The sequence below is a fragment of the Somniosus microcephalus genome, unplaced genomic scaffold (genome assembly GCF_052327205.1).
Source record: "Somniosus microcephalus isolate GS21.2 unplaced genomic scaffold, FLI_Smic_1.0 unresolved_chr7, whole genome shotgun sequence".
Taxonomy (NCBI): domain Eukaryota; kingdom Metazoa; phylum Chordata; class Chondrichthyes; order Squaliformes; family Somniosidae; genus Somniosus; species Somniosus microcephalus.
Window position 1 is genome coordinate 1605485 of NW_028225185.1, and position 21427 is coordinate 1626911.

At 56.0% G+C, this 21427-nt stretch overlaps 1 protein-coding gene across 3 annotated transcripts in view; it reads right to left on the minus strand.

The window, feature by feature from the left end:
* Window positions 1–21427, minus strand: part of itga10 (integrin, alpha 10) — a 173829-nt gene that overhangs the window by 87917 nt on the left and 64485 nt on the right. The window contains exons 6-9 of one of the 3 annotated variants that reach the window (XM_085978412.1): window positions 19112–19239; window positions 3094–3242; window positions 926–1076; window positions 1–166 (exon numbers count right to left, since the gene is read on the minus strand). In XM_085978412.1, the coding sequence (XP_085834538.1) occupies window positions 1–166; window positions 926–1076; window positions 3094–3242; window positions 19112–19239 (594 nt within the window). Of the gene's footprint in view, window positions 167–925; window positions 1606–3093; window positions 3243–19111; window positions 19240–21427 lie in introns of those variants that run through there. The other 2 variants (XM_085978410.1, XM_085978409.1) reach the window with 2 other exon arrangements.

The following is a 21427-nucleotide window of genomic DNA, read 5'->3' on the forward strand; positions in this document are numbered from 1 at the left end:
CTTCTAACCCAAATATTCTGTCTCCCAAAGCATCCACAATATCGTTCAGTGCTGCCTCATCGCTTACGTTGAAGAAATGCTTTTCATCCGGGTCGCTGGCAATAAATTTGATCTCCTGAATAAAGGTCTCGGTGTCCTTGCGTCTCCGGATATAATGTCCCAGAACCTGCAGGGGGAACGCTGGGTTACACGGTGTGACTTAACCTGATCCATTACCTCTCAATGTGAGCCACCCATTCTGTGGCACAGACCGCCAAAACACCCCACTTCGCTCAGTATCTGTGTCCTTGAGATTTATTCTCCATTTTTCCCCAAGATTCTTTAAGATTATGAAAGGGTCTGATCGAGTAGACGTAGCGAAAACGTTTCCACTTGAGGGGGAGACCAGAACTAGGGGCCATCGATAGAAGATAGTCAGTAATAAATCCAATCGGGAATTCAGGAGAAACTTCTTTACCCAGAGAGTGGTGAGAATGGGGAACTCGCTACCACAGGGAGCGGTTGAGGTGAATAGTATCGATGTTTTTAAGGGGAAGCTCGATAAGCACATGAGGGAGAAAGGGTTAGAAGGATATGTTGATGGGGTGAGATGAAGAGGGTTGGGAGGAGGCTCGAGTGGAGCATAAACACCGGTGACATGAATCAGTCATTCATGAAAGAAAGACTTATGAAATGATACTGGGCGGCCTGCGGGTGGCGCTGTCCAGGAAGAGTATAAATACTCGGGCACGGGCCCAGCTTGCGCAGGACATTCTTAACAGGAACTAGTGAAGGACACAACTAGACCTCCATGTTGTAAAACAGCTGATTAAAGCTTTGTTTAACGCTTCGACCGAGTGCCCAGTAGTTTTCTTATGTCAACCAGCATAGACCAGATGGGCCGAATGGCCTGTTTCAGTTATTAACACTCTGACGGGTCACTTACTGCGATGGCATAGCGACTGATGTCACGTTTTTCACACTCAGCGAGAGCGTCCCGAAGCTCCAGCCCATCGTGAGACTCTCCGTCTGTCACAACGACCATCACTTTAGCGGCTCCATCCCGTCCACCACGTTCTGGACTGAAGGCCTCGGAGCTGGAGATAGGAAGGGCAGAGTTCAATGCAACTAAAGCAGTAACAGCCTCGCACTCAGTCCAGAGCTTCTGGAGGACACTGATACCCATCACAGTGACCCGGGCTGTAGCTGCCCTGGGAGTGTTTGATGGGACAGTGTGAAAAGAAAGAACGACTTGCATTTCTCCAGCGCCTTTTACAACCTCAGGATGTCCCAAAGCGCTTTACAGCTAATTAAGTACTTTTGAAGTGTAGTCACTGTTGTAATGTAGGAAACGGGGGCAGCCAATTTGCACACAGCAAGCTCCCACAAACAGCAATGTGATAATGTCCAGATAATCTGTTTTCGTAATGTTGATTGAGGGATAAATATTGGCCTCAGGACACTGGGGAGAACTCCCCTTGCTCTTCTTCGAAATAGTGGCCATGGGATCTTTTACATCCGCCTGAGAGGGTAGACGGGGCCTCGGCTTAACGTCTCATCCGAAAGACGGCATCTCCGACAGTACGCCGCTCCCTCAGTACTGCCCCTCCGACAGTACGGCGCTCCCTCAGTACTGCCCCTCCGACAGTGCGGCGCTCCCTCAGTACCGCCCCTCCGACAGTGCGGCGCTCCCTCAGTACCGCCCCTCCGACAGTACGCCGCTCCCTCAGTACCGCCCCTCCGACAGTACGGCGCTCCCTCAGTACCGCCCCTCCGACAGTGCGGCGCTCCCTCAGTACCGCCCCTCCGACAGTGCGGCGCTCCCTCAGTACCGCCCCTCCGACAGTGCGGCGCTCCCTCAGTACCGCCCCTCCGACAGTGCGGCGCTCCCTCAGTACCGCCCCTCCGACAGTGCGGCGCTCCCTCAGTACCGCCCCTCCGACAGTGCGGCGCTCCCTCAGTACCGCCCCTCCGACAGTGCGGCGCTCCCTCAGTACCGCCCCTCCGACAGTGCGGCGCTCCCTCAGTACCGCCCCTCCGACAGTGCGGCGCTCCCTCAGTACCGCCCCTCCGACAGTGCGGCGCTCCCTCAGTACCGCCCCTCCGACAGTGCGGCGCTCCCTCAGTACCACACTGGAGTGTCAGCCTAGATTTCTGTACTCAAGTCTCTGGAGTGGGACTCGAACCCACAACCTTCTGACTCAAGAGGCCAGGGTGCTACCCACTGAGCCACGGCTGACACATAAAGCATAAAAACATTCCATTCCCCAGCACCAACATCCCTCACTTTAAAAAGCATCAAACTCACAAAAGAACAAGTAAATTAAGAAAGCCGGACACTGGCACTGGGCATCTATGGGCAGAGCGACAGGAGCAACACACAAAGCTCTTGTGCTATTTTTATCCTCGAGTGCAAGGGTGTGTAGTCGTGCAGCTGAGAGGAAGGTTTTGTGTGAAATGCCTCGGATACTTGTTGTGTTCCCTGAGTAGATGAATGAGCTCTTTCTGTGGGACCTCAACCCTTTGCAGCAGGGGTCACCGCCAAGCAGATTGCCCTAGCCCTAAGTTAACGGAGCATGGCCGGTCACGCGCCTGCTGCATGCCAAGGAGGCCACTTACAGTCAAACAACAGAAAATGCCTGAGTCGTACTGCAGCTGTGATTGGAACCAATGCTCAGATCAATGCAGCGACTGTAACCGCAGCAACCTAACAGGCTCCTGGACCAAGCCCAGCCCACAGAGATCTATTGATCACATAACCTCCCACTTTTGTAGATCAAGAAAATTAGTTGAAACTGTGCTCTGTGAAACATAATTTTAGATTTCTGCTCATGTGTCTCTGCGCAAATAACATTTGTGAGCTTTGTGATTCTATGTTGTCGCTTCTCACCCACCCCTCGCCCCCCTCGCCCCACACTGCTGTAGGTGCGGACTCTCGCTGAGGTTCAGCACCGATTCTGGGCACAGACGAATTTCTAACCCCGCGCCTGCGAGAGTGGGAGAGAAGAGGACTTATGACAGCAGGCCTGTGCAAACAGACGCTGCTCTGTCCACTGCCTCTGCACACACAGGGGAACATGCAGTGGCTGTGAAATGTGCAAAGCTGACGTTTACCAGGCCACTTTGACCGCCATTGCCGTCTTAGTCTCGCGGCCGCCCTGACGACTGATATTTCTGGCGGCCTCCACCACCTCCCGCGCAGTCTTGTGTTCGCCGAGACTGAACTCGTGAACCACTGTCTCTGCATACTGTAGCACGCCAATCTAAGGGCATTAAGAGAAATAACAGGGATCACAAGTGTGAATGAGGTCACTCAACCGTAGCTAGACATATCCTTCAGCCTTTGCGTAAACAGTGTTAAACTCTTAAAGCTGTGTCTCTCATCATGAGAGAAATAACCACAGCATTACAGTGACTCGAATGTGGCAAACCTGGACTAAACCAGGCTTCCATTTCACACACCAGCCATCCCTGCAGCCTGTCCATTGCCCCTCATTATCTCGACAGCCTCCTCCCGCCCTGCACCAACGCCCCGCTCCGAACTCTGGAATTCCTTCCTGGAACCTTTCCACCTCCTGCTCCTCCTTTCAGACTTTCCTTCAAAATCCAGCTCCTTTACCAAGCTTTTCGCCGCCCCTCCCAATATCTCCTTCTGTCCAGGTGTGACCCTGGTCCCCGTCAACCAACAGCCCCAATAAACCCACAGCCCCAATAAACCCACAGCTGAGATTTTGGGGGTCAAAAGAAAAAAAGGAAACAAACCTGCATTTCTCCAGCGCCTTTCACCACCTCAGGACGTCCCAAAGCGCTTTACAGCCAATGAAGTGCTTTCTGAAGTCTGGTCACTGTTGTAATGTAGGAAATGCAGCAGCAAATTTGTGCACAGCAAGCTCCCACAAACAGCAATGAGAGGAACCACCAGTTAACTGGCTTTTGATGTTTTTTTCTGAGGGAGGGGTGACCCTTAGACAGAGAGACTTGTGTTCTTGCTGAGGGTCTAGCCCCTCGGGGGAAGCCTCACAGTTCTTGTGCAGGTAAAAGGCCACTCCCTCTAACCAACGTTCTAAATTTACATTTATTTTGATTTGCCTCGCGAGTAACGCAATAACACGCAGCTGTAAATCTTTTCCAAGAATATACATATAAAGGGAGTGGAGAGGAAATACCTTGGGGTTTTTGAAATTATATGGATCGGCTTAAATTAGAGCCTGTGTAATGAGGTCAACGCCCTGCTGCCAGCTGGGCTTTGACCCCTCCTCAGTGCGCGGCACAACTGGGTAACACTCCGGTGGTAGAACGATTACTATCAAGCCCTCCAGACCAGCAGGTCCACGCTGTATCGCCCGTCCGTGCGCAGACAGCTAGTAGGCAGTCTGAACCAATTGGCCGCAGTGCCCAAGATCTGCGGAGGGACAGAAACTCACCGCAGGCATTACGGATATTTAAAACGAGTGAAACATTTATAAATGTGAGAGTGGGGTTAAACAGTACAGCGTGAGGTGGGGGAGTGGGGTTAAACACTGGAGGTGGGGAGTGAGGTTAAACACTGGAGGTGGGGGAGTGGGGTTAAACACTGGAGGTGGGGAGTGGGGTTAAACACTGGAGGTGGGGGAGTGGGGTTAAACACTGGAGGTGGGGGAGTGGGGTTAAACACTGGAGGTGGGCGAGTGGGGTTAAACACTGGAGGTGGGGGAGTGGGGTTAAACACTGGAGGTGGGGAGTGGGGTTAAACACTAGAGGTGGGGGAGTGGGGTTAAACACTGGAGGTGGGGGAGTGGGGTTAAACACTGGAGGTGGGGAGTGGGGTTAAACACTGGAGGTGGGCGAGTGGGGTTAAACACTGGAGGTGGGGAGTGGGGTTAAACACTGGAGGTGGGGAGTGGGGTTAAACACTGGAGGTGGGGAGTGGGGTTAAACACTGGAGGTGGGGGAGTGGGGTTAAACACTGGAGGTGGGGGAGTGGGGTTAAACACTAGAGGTGGGGGAGTGGGGTTAAACACTAGAGGTGGGGGAGTGGGGTTAAACACTGGAGGTGGGGAGTGGGGTTAAACACTGGAGGTGGGGAGTGGGGTTAAACACTAGAGGTGGGGGAGTGGGGTTAAACACTGGAGGTGGGGGAGTGGGGTTAAACACCAGGGCCTAGAAATTCAGTTTTGCCAGTTTTGGGGCGCTAACGTTAGCGCCCGCCCGACTTTAGCGCCCGCCCCAAAGTTGCGCCCCCTTCGCCGAAATTCAGTTGCTTCGCCCTAAGAGGTTGCTGGAGCGCTAAAAGAGGCGTTACACGACTATCTTTAGGCGCTAAGCCGGCGGTGCAGAGGGATAGCGCCGAGGCAGGGCGCAGCGCGGGTGCGGTCATTTTTTGATTGACAGCAGACCCCGTGGCGCCGGCCAGCTCTTAAAGGGGGAAGGGACGATTTGGTCTGCTGCCACGCCCTGCACACTGCAGCTTTCAAACTAGGCCTCAACACTGCTGCTGAGCCCAAGGAGCCATGGCAACGCATGAGAAGGCCCGTGAGCGTGCCCTGCGCTTCTCAGAGCGTGATCTGGATATCATGCTGACAGCATTGGAGAAGAGGCGCAGGATCTTGTTCCCAGACACTGGCAGGAATCCCACCCACCGCGTCTACACCAAAGCCTGGAGGGAGATCGCAACCAGGGTGTCGTCCTACGGCGATGCCCCCAGGGACAAGGTGCAATGTCGGAAGAAATACAATGACCTGACCAGGATTGTCAGGGTGAGTACCCTTTCCACTCTCCTCCTCATTCTTGCATGTACACCTGACATGATGGGCAAAGGGACCTGAAAGGCCTAATGGGCAGCCCTCAGCCAGCAGCTTTGGGACAGTCATGAGCATCAATTGCACATTCTGCACTTTACACACTGGCCAAGCTATTCCACCATGAGAGGCAGTGCACACTAGATCAGGGCTACACTCTGGCCAAGCTATTCCACCATGGGAGGCAGTGCACACTACGTCACGGCTACACACCGTACTTAGATCCCGTCCTTTCTCTTGCAGGCTAAACTTGCGAATAATCGCAAGCGCCGCGACATCACCGGGAGAGGCCGCGCCAAGTTCCAGAAGCTCACTCCCCTGGAGGAGCGCGTGAGTGGCCTCATGGGAGGCCGCGTGATTGTGCCCAGAGCGTGCGGAGAAGCCGACCCTCCGCTGCCCGGCAATGGTAAGGACCTCGCCTTTTGGCCCTCTCTCGTCGCACTTGCGCATCCGAGCTACCTCCTTTGCCACTGTGCCACCAATGCGCTGAATGCCACCAGTCATGACTCCCTCGCTGACGCCCTCTCCTCACTCTGAAGCTACTCTTGTGCCTTCCTGCTTTCAGCTGGTGACGAAGAGCTCCCTGAAGCTGCCAGTGACAGCCCCTCCGAACAGGAGGAGGAGGAGGAGGAGGAGGAGGAGGAGGAAGAGCAACCCGGACCATCAGGGGAGGACTCAGGTCCCGCAGCAGAGGGCGAAGTGTTGGACACGTCTTCCCTGGACGAGAGCCTGGAGCAACTTTCGGAGGGGAGTGCAGCTGCTGGGACCAGTGGCGTCCAGCCACCCAGGAGGGCTGCGGGTGGGCCGCGGCCTTCCCCCCAGAGGGGGGAAGGATCGGAGGGGAGTGCAGTTGCTGCGGACATTCGGCGCCAGCAACGTGCCAAGAGTCGCCTAGCTCGGACCCCTGCTCCCCAGCGGGAGAGTCCCGCCTCCAGTCCGGCCACCTTCACCTCGGAGGAGGTGCGCCAGCTGGACCAAATGGCTGAGGATTCGGACCGCCGCCACACAGAGCTCATGCAGGTGGTGGGACGGATGCCTGAGGCCATCGAGTCGCTGGCGACCAGTGTGCGGGAGTTTGGGGCATCAAATGCCGAGAGTGGCCGGATGATGATGGAGGTAGTGGAACGGATGCCTCCGGCGATGGAGTCGCTGGCTGATGCCGTCAAGTCAGTGGCGGATGTGATGCGGGCGCAGACCAGGGCAACAGGGGCACTCACTGCTGCCACACGCGCTGCCTCAGCCAGGCATCGCCAGGACACCCGCCGCGCTGCAGCAGCACAGCGATCCGCCCTTCGGCTGATTGGTGCGGATCGTGCAGTGCGTGCCCGGGCGAGTGCCAGCGTGCGACATCACCAGCCAGCGCCTCCAATACGCCAGCTTGCCCACATTGCGCCATCCGTCGCCGCCACTCCCCCAGTGGAGCGTCAACGGCAAGCGGCTGGAGCTGATGGTGGGCATGCACATGTGCGCCAATCAACAGCCGGCCCCTTGAGGCCCAAAGCCCGTGTAGGCCGCCCCCCAAGGCCATCTGGCGGAAGGACATCTGACCCTCAGGCGCCTTCCCCCAGCCTCGCAGCAGCCACTGGGCAGAGCTTGCGGAGGAGCAGCAGGCCGGGCAGGGGCGCCAAAAGGCTGGACAAGGTCTCGCCCTCGCGGGCCACTATTTAGAGGGTGTGGCCAGCTTTCATTTTATATGGCGGTGGACATCTTTATTTTGCCCATGGTTGTTTTGTTTATGGGTATGTTTTTTGCGTTAAGGCCGAGGTTGAGGCCTGGTTTGTTCAAATGTGGAGTTACTCCTCCCCAGGTTGTGGGAGTGAGTCGTTTGTTGCACTTTTTGTGGGGGCCGTTGATTGTTTTTGGGATTCATGTGGGAAGGGGTTTCATTTTTGTCAAATATAAATTTATCTTTATTCAGACAGTGTCCATGGTTGTTCTTGTTAGTCTTTGTTGCCTTCGCCGGCTGAGGGCTTGCGGAGCGGCTGCATTCATCTTGCTTCATGGCCACAAGGCATTCCCTGACAGGGGGCTTAGAAGTTACGTTCAATAAGCTGGCGACGGACGGCCCTTGGACCTTGTCGCTCCCTCCTGGGAACGTACTCCTCCTCCTCCTCCTCCTCCTCCTGCTCCTCCTGCTCCTCCTGCTGAGGTGGTGGTCCAACGTCAGGTGGCAGTGCCTGAATCCTGCGGAGAGCCAGGTTGTGTAGCATGCAGCAAACTACGACAAATTGGGAGACCCGGTGCGGCGAATACTGCAGAGATCCGCCGGAACGATCAAGGCAGCGGAACCGCTGCTTGAGGACCCCAATAGTTTGCTCGATGATGTTTCTGCTCCTTTGATGGCTCTCGTTGTATGCCTCTTCAGCAGCAGTCCTGGGCGCGCGGAGCGGGGTCATGAGCCAGGTACACAAAGGATAGCCTTTGTCCCCGAGTAGCCATCCTCTTGGGGGAGGCTGTGCCTCGAACATGTCATGCACAGTACTCTGCCGCAGGATAAAGGCATCGTGGCAGCTGCCTGGAAAGCAGGCATTGACAGCCAGGATGCGCTGCTTGCGGTCACACACCAGCTGCACATTGAGAGAATGGTAGCCCTTCCGGTTGCGATACTGCTCGCCATGCTCCAGAGGTGCCCGCAAAGCCACATGCGTACCGTCAATGGCGCCCTGCACCAAGGGGAAGGCCGCGAGTCTTGCAAATCCCACTGCACGCTGATGCTGGCTCTCCAAGGCCATGGGGAAGGAGATGAATTGGCGTCTCCTTCTGAAAAGGGCATCGGTCACCTGGCGGATGCAGCGATGCACGCCGAACTGGGATATGTTAGCTATGTCCCCAACAGCGGATTGGAAGGAGCCGGTGGCATAGAAGTTCAATGCCACCGTCACCTTCACTTCCACCGACAGAGACGTCCTGCACCTGAGCTTTGGACGCAGATCTCTGCGAAGCAGGTGGCAGATCTCTGCAACCACCTCCTTTCGGAATCTCAGCCTTCTTACACATCGCGCGCCACTCATGGTGAGGTAGGAGCGCTGCTGGCGGTATACCCTGACTGGGTAAGGCCTATGTTGCCGACGCCTGTTGCCCCCTCTGCCTCTAGCCAGGGCTGCCCCTCTGACCCCGCGTCTGCGAGCCCTACGCACATGGCGCTGAAACTCCGCGTTGGCACCCCATGCAACCCCCATCAAATGCTGGCAAACAGTCAAATTTCCAACAGGGCACTTGCAGCGCTTTGGCCTGAGTCCAAAAATACCTGAGCTATTGCTGCACGAAACCAGTTAGCTCTCCTCCTTGTTGTGTGTCCAGAAATCCGTTGCACAAGAGTGTTTGCTGCAAAATGGCTGCCCTTTATACTGCAGGGTACGTGCCCTTTAATTTGCGCTCCCCGGGGCCCGCGTCGGCTGTGTTGCGTTCCATTTTACAAACGCTCTGGCCGCCAGCCGCACAATGGGGCGGTCCGACTGAAGCTTGGAATCGGGGCGCGCAAAGGGCGTTGCACGAGGATGTGACGTCATTTTCTGCGCGCGCAGCCGGGCGGGCGCAAAACTTTGCGCCGGCGCTAAGGGTCAACTTAATTTGGGGCGAGGCGCAAACAGCGCTGCGCCCGGGCGCTACACGCATAGCGCCCGAAATTCACTTCTCTTAAGGCGCTAACTGCTGGCGCAACCAACTGAATTTCTAGGCCTAGAGGTGGGGGAGTGGGGTTAAACACTGGAGGTGGGGGAGTGGGGTTAAACACTGGAGGTGGGGAGTGGGGTTAAACACTGGAGGTGGGGAGTGGGGTTAAACACTGGAGGTGGGGGAGTGGGGGTTAAACACTAGAGGTGGGGAGTGGGGTTAAACACTGGAGGTGGGGGAGTGGGGTTAAACACTGGAGGTGGGGGAGTGGGGTTAAACACTGGAGGTGGGGGAGTGGGGTTAAACACTGGAGGTGGGGGAGTGGGGTTAAACACTGGAGGTGGGGAGTGGGGTTAAAAACTAGAGGTGGGTGAGTGGGGTTAAACACTGGAGGTGGGGGAGTGGGGTTAAACACTGGAGGTGGGGGAGTGGGGTTAAACACTGGAGGTGGGGGAGTGGGGTTAAACACTGGAGGTGGGGGAGTGGGGTTAAACACTGGAGGTGGGGGAGTGGGGTTAAACACTGGAGGAGGGGGAGTGGGGTTAAACACTGGAGGTGGGGGAGTGGGGTTAAACACTGGAGGTGGGGGAGTGGGGTTAAACACTGGAGGTGGGGGAGTGGGGTTAAACACTGGAGGTGGGGGAGTGGGGTTAAACACTGGAGGTGGGGGAGTGGGGTTAAACACTGGAGGTGGGGGAGTGGGGTTAAACACTGGAGGAGGGGGAGTGGGGTTAAACACTGGAGGAGGGGGAGTGGGGTTAAACACTGGAGGTGGGGGAGTGGGGTTAAACACTGGAGGTGGGGGAGTGGGGTTAAACACTGGAGGAGGGGGAGTGGGGTTAAACACTGGAGGTTGGGAGTGGGGTTAAACACTGGAGGTGGGGGAGTGGGGTTAAACACTAGAGGTGGGGGAGTGGGGTTAAACACTGGAGGTGGGGGAGTGGGGTTAAACACTAGAGGTGGGGAGTGGGGTTAAACACTGGAGGTGGGGGAGTGGGGTTAAACACTGGAGGTGGGGAGTGGGGTTAAACACTGGAGGTGGGGAGTGGGGTTAAACACTGGAGGTGGGGAGTGGGGTTAAACACTGGAGGTGGGGAGTGGGGTTAAACACTAGAGGAGGGGGAGTGGGGTTAAACACTGGAGGTGGGGGAGTGGGGTTAAACACTGGAGGTGGGGAGTGGGGTTAAACACTGGAGGTGGGGAGTGGGGTTAAACACTGGAGGTGGGGAGTGGGGTTAAACACTGGGGGTGGGGGAGTGGGGTTAAACACTGGAGGTGGGGGAGTGGGGTTAAACACTGGAGGTGGGGGAGTGGGGTTAAACACTGGAGGTGGGGGAGTGGGGTTAAACACTAGAGGTGGGGGAGTGGGGTTAAACACTGGAGGTGGGGAAGTGGGGTTAAACACTGGAGGAGGGGGAGTGGGGTTAAACACTGGAGGTGGGGGAGTGGGGTTAAACACTAGAGGTGGGGGAGTGGGGTTAAACACTGGAGGTGGGGGAGTGGGGTTAAACACTGGAGGTGGGGGAGTGGGGTTAAACACTGGAGGAGGGGGAGTGGGGTTAAACACTGGAGGTGGGGGAGTGGGGTTAAACACTAGAGGTGGGGAGTGGGGTTAAACACTGGAGGAGGGGGAGTGGTGTTAAACACTGGAGGTGGGGGAGTGGGGTTAAACACTGGAGGTGGGGAGTGGGGTTAAACACTGGGGGTGGGGAGTGGGGTTAAACACTGGAGGTGGGGGAGTGGGGTTAAACACTGGAGGTGGGGAGTGGGGTTAAACACTGGAGGTGGGGGAGTGGGGTTAAACACTGGAGGTGGGGGAGTGGGGTTAAACACTGGAGGTGGGGGAGTGGGGTTAAACACTGGAGGTGGGGGAGTGGGGTTAAACACTAGAGGTGGGGGAGTGGGGTTAAACACTAGAGGTGGGGGAGTGGGGTTAAACACTGGAGGTGGGGGAGTGGGGTTAAACACTGGAGGTGGGGAGTGGGGTTAAACACTGGAGGTGGGGAGTGGGGTTAAACACTGGAGGTGGGGAGTGGGGTTAAACACTGGAGGTGGGGGAGTGGGGTTAAACACTAGAGGTGGGGGAGTGGGGTTAAACACTGGAGGTGGGGAAGTGGGGTTAAACACTGGAGGTGGGGGAGTGGGGTTAAACACTAGAGGTGGGGGAGTGGGGTTAAACACTGGAGGTGGGGGAGTGGGGTTAAACACTGGAGGTGGGGGAGTGGGGTTAAACACTGGAGGTGGGGAGTGGGGTTAAACACTGGAGGAGGGGGAGTGGGGTTAAACACTGGAGGTGGGGGAGTGGGGTTAAACACTGGAGGTGGGGGAGTGGGGTTAAACACTGGAGGTGGGGAGTGGGGTTTAACACTGGAGGAGGGGGAGTGGGGTTAAACACTGGAGGTGGGGGAGTGGGGTTAAACACTGGAGGTGGGGGAGTGGGGTTAAACACTGGAGGTGGGGAGTGGGGTTAAACACTGGAGGTGGGGAGTGGGGTTAAACACTAGAGGTGGGGGAGTGGGGTTAAACACTGGAGGTGGGGGAGTGGGGTTAAACACTGGAGGTGGGGGAGTGGGGTTAAACACTGGAGGTGGGGGAGTGGGGTTAAACACTGGAGGTGGGGGAGTGGGGTTAAACACTGGAGGTGGGGGAGTGGGGTTAAACACTGGAGGTGGGGAGTGGGGTTAAACACTAGAGGTGGGGGAGTGGGGTTAAACACTGGAGGTGGGGAGTGGGGTTAAACACTGGAGGAGGGGGAGTGGGGTTAAACACTAGAGGTGGGGGAGTGGGGTTAAACACTAGAGGTGGGGGAGTGGGGTTAAACACTAGAGGTGGGGGAGTGGGGTTAAACACTAGAGGTGGGGAGTGGGGTTAAACACTAGAGGTGGGGAGTGGGGTTAAACACTGGAGGTGGGGGAGTGGGGTTAAACACTAGAGGTGGGGGAGTGGGGTTAAACACTAGAGGTGGGGGAGTGGGGTTAAACACTGGAGGTGGGGGAGTGGGGTTAAACACTAGAGGTGGGGAGTGGGGTTAAACACTGGAGGTGGGGGAGTGGGGTTAAACACTGGAGGTGGGGGAGTGGGGTTAAACACTAGAGGTGGGGAGTGGGGTTAAACACTGGAGGTGGGGGAGTGGGGTTAAACACTGGAGGTGGGGAGTGGGGTTAAACACTGGAGGTGGGGGAGTGGGGTTAAACACTGGAGGTGGGGAGTGGGGTTAAACACTGGAGGTGGGGGAGTGGGGTTAAACACTGGAGGTGGGGGAGTGGGGTTAAACACTGGAGGTGGGGGAGTGGGGTTAAACACTGGAGGAGGGGGAGTGGGGTTAAACACTGGAGGTGGGGGAGTGGGGTTAAACACTGGAGGTGGGGGAGTGGGGTTAAACACTAGAGGTGGGGGAGTGGGGTTAAACACTAGAGGTGGGGAGTGGGGTTAAACACTGGAGGTGGGGGAGTGGGGTTAAACACTGGAGGTGGGGGAGTGGGGTTAAACACTAGAGGTGGGGGAGTGGGGTTAAACACTGGAGGTGGGGAGTGGGGTTAAACACTGGAGGTGGGGGAGTGGGGTTAAACACTGGAGGAGGGGGAGTGGGGTTAAACACTGGAGGTGGGGAGTGGGGTTAAACACTGGAGGTGGGGGAGTGGGGTTAAACACTGGAGGAGGGGGAGTGGGGTTAAACACTGGAGGTGGGGGAGTGGGGTTAAACACTGGAGGAGGGGGAGTGGGGTTAAACACTGGAGGTGGGGAGTGGGGTTTAACACTGGAGGAGGGGGAGTGGGGTTAAACACTGGAGGTGGGGAGTGGGGTTAAACACTGGAGGTGGGGGAGTGGGGTTAAACACTGGAGGTGGGGAGTGGGGTTTAACACTGGAGGAGGGGGAGTGGGGTTTAACACTGGAGGAGGGGGAGTGGGGTTAAACACTGGAGGTGGGGGAGTGGGGTTAAACACTGGAGGAGGGGGAGTGGGGTTAAACACTAGAGGTGGGGGAGTGGGGGTTAAACACTAGAGGTGGGGGAGTGGGGTTAAACACTGGAGGTGGGGGAGTGGGGTTAAACACTGGAGGTGGGGAGTGGGGTTAAACACTGGAGGTGGGGAGTGGGGTTAAACACTGGAGATGGGGGAGTGGGGGTTAAACACTAGAGGTGGGGGAGTGGGGTTAAACACTGGAGGTGGGGGAGTGGGGTTAAACACTGGAGGTGGGGAGTGGGGTTAAACACTGGAGGTGGGGGAGTGGGGTTTAACACTAGAGGTGGGGGAGTGGGGTTAAACACTGGAGGAGGGGGGAGTGGGGTTTAACACTGGAGGAGGGGGAGTGGGGTTAAACACTAGAGGTGGGGGAGTGGGGTTAAACACTGGAGGAGGGGGAGTGGGGTTAAACACTGGAGGTGGGGAGTGGGGTTAAACACTGGAGGTGGGGGAGTGGGGTTAAACACTGGAGGTGGGGGAGTGGGGTTAAACACTAGAGGTGGGGAGTGGGGTTAAACACTGGAGGGGGGGAGTGAGGTTAAACACTGGAGGTGGGGAGTGGGGTTAAACACTGGAGGTGGGGGAGTGGGGTTAAACACTGGAGGTGGGGGAGTGGGGTTAAACACTAGAGGTGGGGAGTGGGGTTAAACACTGGAGGTGGGGGAGTGAGGTTAAACACTGGAGGTGGGGGAGTGGGGTTAAACACTGGAGGTGGGGGAGTGGGGTTAAACACTAGAGGTGGGGGAGTGGGGTTAAACACTAGAGGTGGGGGAGTGGGGTTAAACACTGGAGGTGGGGGAGTGGGGTTAAACACTGGAGGTGGGGGAGTGGGGTTAAACACTGGAGGTGGGGAGTGGGGTTAAACACTGGAGGTGGGGAGTGGGGTTAAACACTGGAGGTGGGGAGTGGGGTTAAACACTGGAGGTGGGGGAGTGGGGTTAAACACTGGAGGTGGGGGAGTGGGGTTAAACACTGGAGGTGGGGAGTGGGGTTAAACACTGGAGGAGGGGGAGTGGGGTTAAACACTGGAGGTGGGGGAGTGGGGTTAAACACTGGAGGTGGGGGAGTGGGGTTAAACACTGGAGGTGGGGGAGTGGGGTTAAACACTGGAGGAGGGGGAGTGGGGTTAAACACTGGAGGTGGGGGAGTGGGGTTAAACACTGGAGGTGGGGGAGTGGGGTTAAACACTGGAGGTGGGGGAGTGGGGTTAAACACTGGAGGAGGGGGAGTGGGGTTAAACACTGGAGGTGGGGGAGTGGGGTTAAACACTAGAGGTGGGGGAGTGGGGTTAAACACTGGAGGTGGGGGAGTGGGGTTAAACACTGGAGGTGGGGGAGTGGGGTTAAACACTGGAGGTGGGGGAGTGGGGTTAAACACTAGAGGTGGGGAGTGGGGTTAAACACTGGAGGTGGGGGAGTGGGGTTAAACACTGGAGGTGGGGGAGTGGGGTTAAACACTGGAGGTGGGGAGTGGGGTTAAACACTGGAGGAGGGGGAGTGGGGTTAAACACTGGAGGTGGGGGAGTGGGGTTAAACACTGGAGGTGGGGGAGTGGGGTTAAACACTGGAGGAGGGGGAGTGGGGTTAAACACTGGAGGTGGGGGAGTGGGGTTAAACACTGGAGGAGGGGGAGTGGGGTTAAACACTGGAGGTGGGGGAGTGGGGTTAAACACTGGAGGTGGGGGAGTGGGGTTAAACACTGAGGGTGGGGGAGTGGGGTTAAACACTGGAGGTGGGGGAGTGGGGTTAAACACTGGAGGTGGGGGAGTGGGGTTAAACACTAGAGGTGGGGAGTGGGTTAAACACTGGAGGTGGGGAGTGGGGTTAAACACTGGAGGTGGGGGAGTGGGGTTAAACACTGGAGGTGGGGAGTGGGGTTAAACACTGGAGGTGGGGAGTGAGGTTAAACACTGGAGGTGGGGAGTGGGGTTAAACACTGGAGGTGGGGGAGTGGGGTTAAACACTGGAGGTGGGGAGTGGGGTTAAACACTGGAGGTGGGGAGTGGGGTTAAACACTGGAGGTGGGGGAGTGGGGTTAAACACTGGAGGTGGGGAGTGGGGTTAAACACTGGAGGTGGGGAGTGGGGTTAAACACTGGAGGTGGGGAGTGGGGTTAAACACTGGAGGTGGGGGAGTGGGGGTTAAACACTGGAGGTGGGGAGTGGGGTTAAACACTGGAGGTGGGGAGTGGGGTTAAACACTGGAGGTGGGGAGTGGGGTTAAACACTGGAGGTGGGGAGTGGGGTTAAACACTGGAGGTGGGGGAAGTGGGGGTTAAACACTGGAGGAGGGGGAGTGGGGTTAAACACTGGAGGAGGGGGAGTGGGGTTAAACACTGGAGGTGGGGGAGTGGGGTTAAACACTGGAGGTGGGGAGTGGGGTTAAACACTGGAGGTGGGGGAGTGGGGTTAAACACTGGAGGTGGGGAGTGGGGTTAAACACTGGAGGAGGGGGAGTGGGGTTAAACACTGGAGGTGGGGAGTGGGGTTAAACACTGGAGGTGGGGAGTGGGGTTAAGTTAAACACTGGAGGTGGGGAGTGGGGTTAAACACTGGAGGTGGGGGAGTGGGGTTAAACACTGGAGGAGGGGGAGTGGGGTTAAACACTGGAGGAGGGGGAGTGGGGTTAAACACTGGAGGTGGGGGAGTGGGGTTAAACACTGGAGGAGGGGGAGTGGGGTTAAACACTGGAGGAGGGGGAGTGGGGTTAAACACTAGAGGTGGGGAGTGGGGTTAAACACTGGAGGTGGGGGAGTGGGGTTAAACACTGGAGGTGGGGGAGTGGGGTTAAACACTAGAGGTGGGGAGTGGGGTTAAACACTGGAGGAGGGGGAGTGGGGTTAAACACTGGAGGTGGGGGAGTGGGGTTAAACACTAGAGGTGGGGAGTGGGGTTAAACACTAGAGGTGGGGGAGTGGGGTTAAACACTGGAGGTGGGGGAGTGGGGTTAAACACTAGAGGTGGGGAGTGGGGTTAAACACTGGAGGAGGGGGAGTGGGGTTAAACACTGGAGGTGGGGAGTGGGGTTAAACACTAGAGGTGGGGAGTGGGGTTAAACACTAGAGGTGGGGAGTGGGGTTAAACACTGGAGGAGGGGGAGTGGGGTTAAACACTGGAGGTGGGGAGTGGGGTTAAACACTGGAGGTGGGGGAGTGGGGTTAAACACTAGAGGTGGGGGAGTCGGGTTAAACACTGGAGGTGGGGGAGTGGGGTTAAACACTGGAGGAGGGGGAGTGGGGTTAAACACTGGAGGTGGGGGAGTGGGGTTAAACACTGGAGGTGGGGGAGTGGGGTTAAACACTGGAGGTGGGGGAGTGGGGTTAAACACTGGAGGTGGGGGAGTGGGGTTAAACACTGGAGGTGGGGGAGTGGGGTTAAACACTAGAGGTGGGGGAGTGGGGTTAAACACTGGAGGTGGGGGAGTGGGGTTAAACACTGGAGGAGGGGGAGTGGGGTTAAACACTGGAGGTGGGGGAGTGGGGTTAAACACTGGAGGAGGGGGAGTGGGGTTAAACACTAGAGGTGGGGAGTGGGGTTAAACACTGGAGGAGGGGAGTGGGGTTAAACACTAGAGGTGGGGAGTGGGGTTAAACACTAGAGGTGGGGGAGTGGGGTTAAACACTGGGGGTGGGGGAGTGGGGTTAAACACTGGAGGTGGGGGAGTGGGGTTAAACACTGGAGGTGGGGGAGTGGGGTTAAACACTGGAGGTGGGGGAGTGGGGTTAAACACTAGAGGTGGGGGAGTGGGGTTAAACACTGGAGGTGGGGGAGTGGGGTTAAACACTGGAGGTGGGGGAGTGGGGTTAAACACTAGAGGTGGGGAGTGGGGTTAAACACTGGAGGTGGGGGAGTGGGGTTAAACACTGGAGGTGGGGAGTGGGGTTAAACACTGGAGGTGGGGGAGTGGGGTTAAACACTAGAGGTGGGGAGTGGGGTTAAACACTGGAGGTGGGGAGTGGGGTTAAACACTGGAGGTGGGGAGTGGGGTTAAACACTGGAGGTGGGGGAGTGGGGGTTAAACACTGGAGGTGGGGGAGTGGGGTTAAACACTGGAGGTGGGGGAGTGGGGTTAAACACTGGAGGTGGGGGAGTGGGGGTTAAACACTGGAGGTGGGGAGTGGGGTTAAACACTGGAGGTGGGGGAGTGGGGGTTAAACACTGGAGGTGGGGAGTGGGGTTAAACACTAGAGGTGGGGGAGTGGGGTTAAACACTGGAGGTGGGGAGTGGGGTTAAACACTGGAGGTGGGGGAGTGGGGGTTAAACACTGGAGGTGGGGGAGTGGGGTTAAACACTGGAGGTGGGGGAGTGGGGGTTAAACACTGGAGGTGGGGAGTGGGGTTAAACACTAGAGGTGGGGAGTGGGGTTAAACACTAGAGGTGGGGGAGTGGGGTTAAACACTGGAGGTGGGGGAGTGGGGGTTAAACACTGGAGGTGGGGAGTGGGGTTAAACACTGGAGGTGGGGGAGTGGGGGTTAAACACTGGAGGTGGGGAGTGGGGTTAAACACTAGAGGTGGGGGAGTGGGGTTAAACACTGGAGGTGGGGAGTGGGGTTAAACACTGGAGGTGGGGGAGTGGGGGTTAAACACTGGAGGTGGGGGAGTGGGGTTAAACACTGGAGGTGGGGGAGTGGGGGTTAAACACTGGAGGTGGGGAGTGGGGTTAAACACTAGAGGTGGGGAGTGGGGTTAAACACTAGAGGTGGGGAGTGGGGTTAAACACTGGAGGTGGGGGAGTGGGGTTAAACACTGGAGGTGGGGGAGTGGGGTTAAACACTGGAGGTGGGGGAGTGGGATTAAACACTGGAGGTGGGGGAGTGGGGTTAAACACTGGAGGTGGGGGAGTGGGGTTAAACACTGGAGGTGGGGGAGTGGGGTTAAACACTGGAGGAGGGGGAGTGGGGTTAAACACTGGAGGTGGGGGAGTGGGGTTAAACACTGCTGCACGTGGGGAGTGGGGTTAAACACTGGAGGTGGGGGAGTGGGGTTAAACACTGGAGGTGGGGAGTGGGGTTAAACACTGGAGGTGGGGAGTGGGGTTAAACACTGGAGGAGGGGAGTGGGGTTAAACACTGGGGGTGGGGGAGTGGGGTTAAACACTGGAGGTGGGGAGTGGGGTTAAACACTGCTGCACGTGGGGAGTGGGGTTAAACACTGGAGGTGGGGAGTGGGGTTAAACACTGGAGGTGGGGGAGTGGGATTAAACACTGGAGGTGGGGGAGTGGGGTTAAACACTAGAGGTGGGGGAGTGGGGTTAAACACTGGAGGTGGGGGAGTGGGGTTAAACACTAGAGGTGGGGGAGTGGGGTTAAACACTAGAGGTGGGGGAGTGGGGTTAAACACTGGAGGTGGGGGAGTGGGGTTAAACACTGGAGGTGGGGGAGTGGGGTTAAACACTGGAGGTGGGGGAGTGGGGTTAAACACTAGAGGTGGGGGAGTGGGGTTAAACACTGGAGGTGGGGGAGTGGGGTTAAACACTGGAGGTGGGGGAGTGGGGTTAAACACTGGAGGTGGGGGAGTGGGGTTAAACACTGCTGCACGTGGGGCTTGTTGTTTGTCCCTCTGACATGGAACATGGGTTCTTTTCACATCCGCTCTTTTCACACGGATTCTTGCCGGAAAACTAGTGGCAGTGATTAAAACGCGGTGATTCTGGGGCAGATCCGGCGGAGGAAGGAAAAACGGTGGGAAAAGTACAGGAAAAGAAAAGGATTCACTGACATCATCTCCATGTCAGAGGAAGGGTGGAATTACATGGTGATGGTGACGGTGTTGGGACTTGCCTGTATCTGCTTCGGGCCAATGTGGAATTTGTTGAGGACATTGCTTAGGAACCTCTGCACCTCATGCCAAGGGTAGATGCTATTTGATCCATCCAACAGGATCACAATGTCCATGGAGACACCGCAATCTGAAAAAGAGACGGGGAGCGTTACAGAGATGCAGGTAAAGGAGTAACCCAGAGAGCGGGATTGGCTGGACGTACAAAGCTCCGAGGAGCTGATGTTCGATCATATTGGGACTCTGTTCCCCAAGCTTGACAGTCCTGCTCTGCCTGATATCCCGGAGCATCACTAAATCGCACTGCGGTCAGTGTTGTCACCGGTGTAATAAAGACTTGCATTGATATAACGCCTTGCATGGCCCCGGCCAATGATTGCCCTTTTGAAGTGTACTCACTGTTGTAATGTAATGTAGGAAACGTGGCAGGCAATTTGAGCACAGCAAGATCTCACAAACAGCAATGTCATCGTGGCCAGATAATCTGTTTTCAGTGAGGATAAATTTGGCCCAGGACAGCGGGGAGAACTCCCCAGCTCCTCTTCGAAATGGGATCTTTTACGTCCACTTGAGAGAGCAGACGGGGCCTCGGTTTAACGTCTCATCCAAAAGACGGCACCTCCGACAGCGCAGCACTCCCTCAGTACTGCACTAGGAGTGTCGTCCTGGATTAAGAACATAAGAGATAGGAGCAGGAGTCGGCCATTCGGCCCCTCGAGCCTGCTCTGCCATTCAATAAGATCATGGCTGATCATCGACCTTAACTCCACTTTCCAGCAAGATCTCCACATCCTTTGATTCCCCTGGAGTCTAAAAATCTATCGATCTCAATATACTCAAAGACTCAGCATTCACAGCCCTCTGGGGCAGAGAATTCCAAAGATTCACAACCCCCTGAGTGAAGAAATTCCTCCTCATCTCAGTCTTAAATGGCCGACCCCTTATCCTGAGACTGTGACCCCTAGTTCTAGACTCTCCAGCCAGGGGAAACATCCTCTCAGCATCTACCCTGTCAATCCCCCTCAGAATCTTGTATGTTTCAATGAGATCACCTCTCATTCTTCTAAACTCCAGAGAGTATCGGCCCATTCTACGCAATCTCTCCTCATAGGACAGCCCTCTCACCCCAGGAATCAATCTAGTGAACCTTCGTTGCACCGCCTCCAAGGTAAGTCTATCCTTCCTTAGATAAGGAGACCAAAACTGTGCACAGTACTCCAGGTGTGGTCTCACCAAGGCCCTGTACAATTGTAGCAAGACTTCCTCACTCTTATACTCCAACCCCCTTGCAATAAAGGCCAACATGCCATTTGCCTTCCTTAATGCTTGCTGTACCTGCATGCTAGCTTTCTGTGTTTCTTGCACGAGGACACCCAAATCATTCTGAACACCAACATTTGAAAGTTTCTCACCATTTTAAAAATATTGTTTTTCTATTCTTCCTACCAAAGTGAGTAACCTCACATCTCCCTACATTACACTCCACCTGCCACCTTACTGCCCACTCACTCAGTCTATCTATATCCCTTTGCAGACTCTGTGGGGGGAAAATTCGGTTGCTTTGCGCCTCCTGTTAGCACCCTAAGATTCACCGCCCTCTGAGTGAAGAAATTCCTCCTCATCTCAGTCCTCAATGGCCGACCCCTTATCCTGAGACTGTGACCCCTGGTTCTAGACTCTCCAGCCAGGGGAAACATCCTCTCAGCATCTACCCTGTCAAGCCCTGTAAGAATGTTGTATGTTTCAATGAGATCACCTCTCATTCTTCTAAACTCTAGAGAATATAGGCCTAGTCTACTCAATCTCTCCTCATGGGACAACTCCCCCATCCCAGGAACCAGTCTACTGATATTAATTACGTTAAGTTCCTCACCCTCATTAGACCCTTGGTTTCCCACCATTAGGTACTGAAGCCTATAGAATGGGACTTGAACCCACAACCTTCTGACTCGGAGGCGAGAGTCCTTCCCACTGAGCCCCGCCGAACACCTAATGGTGATTGTAATAGTGGATGTGCGAAGCTTACACACCACCTAGGCTCCAACATGAAGAGGAGGAAGCTGGGCAAGGTCCCAGAGGGTGGGGGGAGGTCCGTGGAATAATAGCCCCTTGCTGGGTCAGTAACACTTCCAACTCAATCCTCCAATGTCATCTGTACTCATTGTTTGAACAAACATATTTTAAAGGACACCAGAAACAAGGTATCTCAACCCTGAGCATTTGTTTCTTGGTGTTTTCAGGGAACCCTGAGTGAACACGATCTTGGCGGAGTTTGGAAACGCTCATTTCTGAGGGGTAATGCAAGGCTAGCTGCCTCT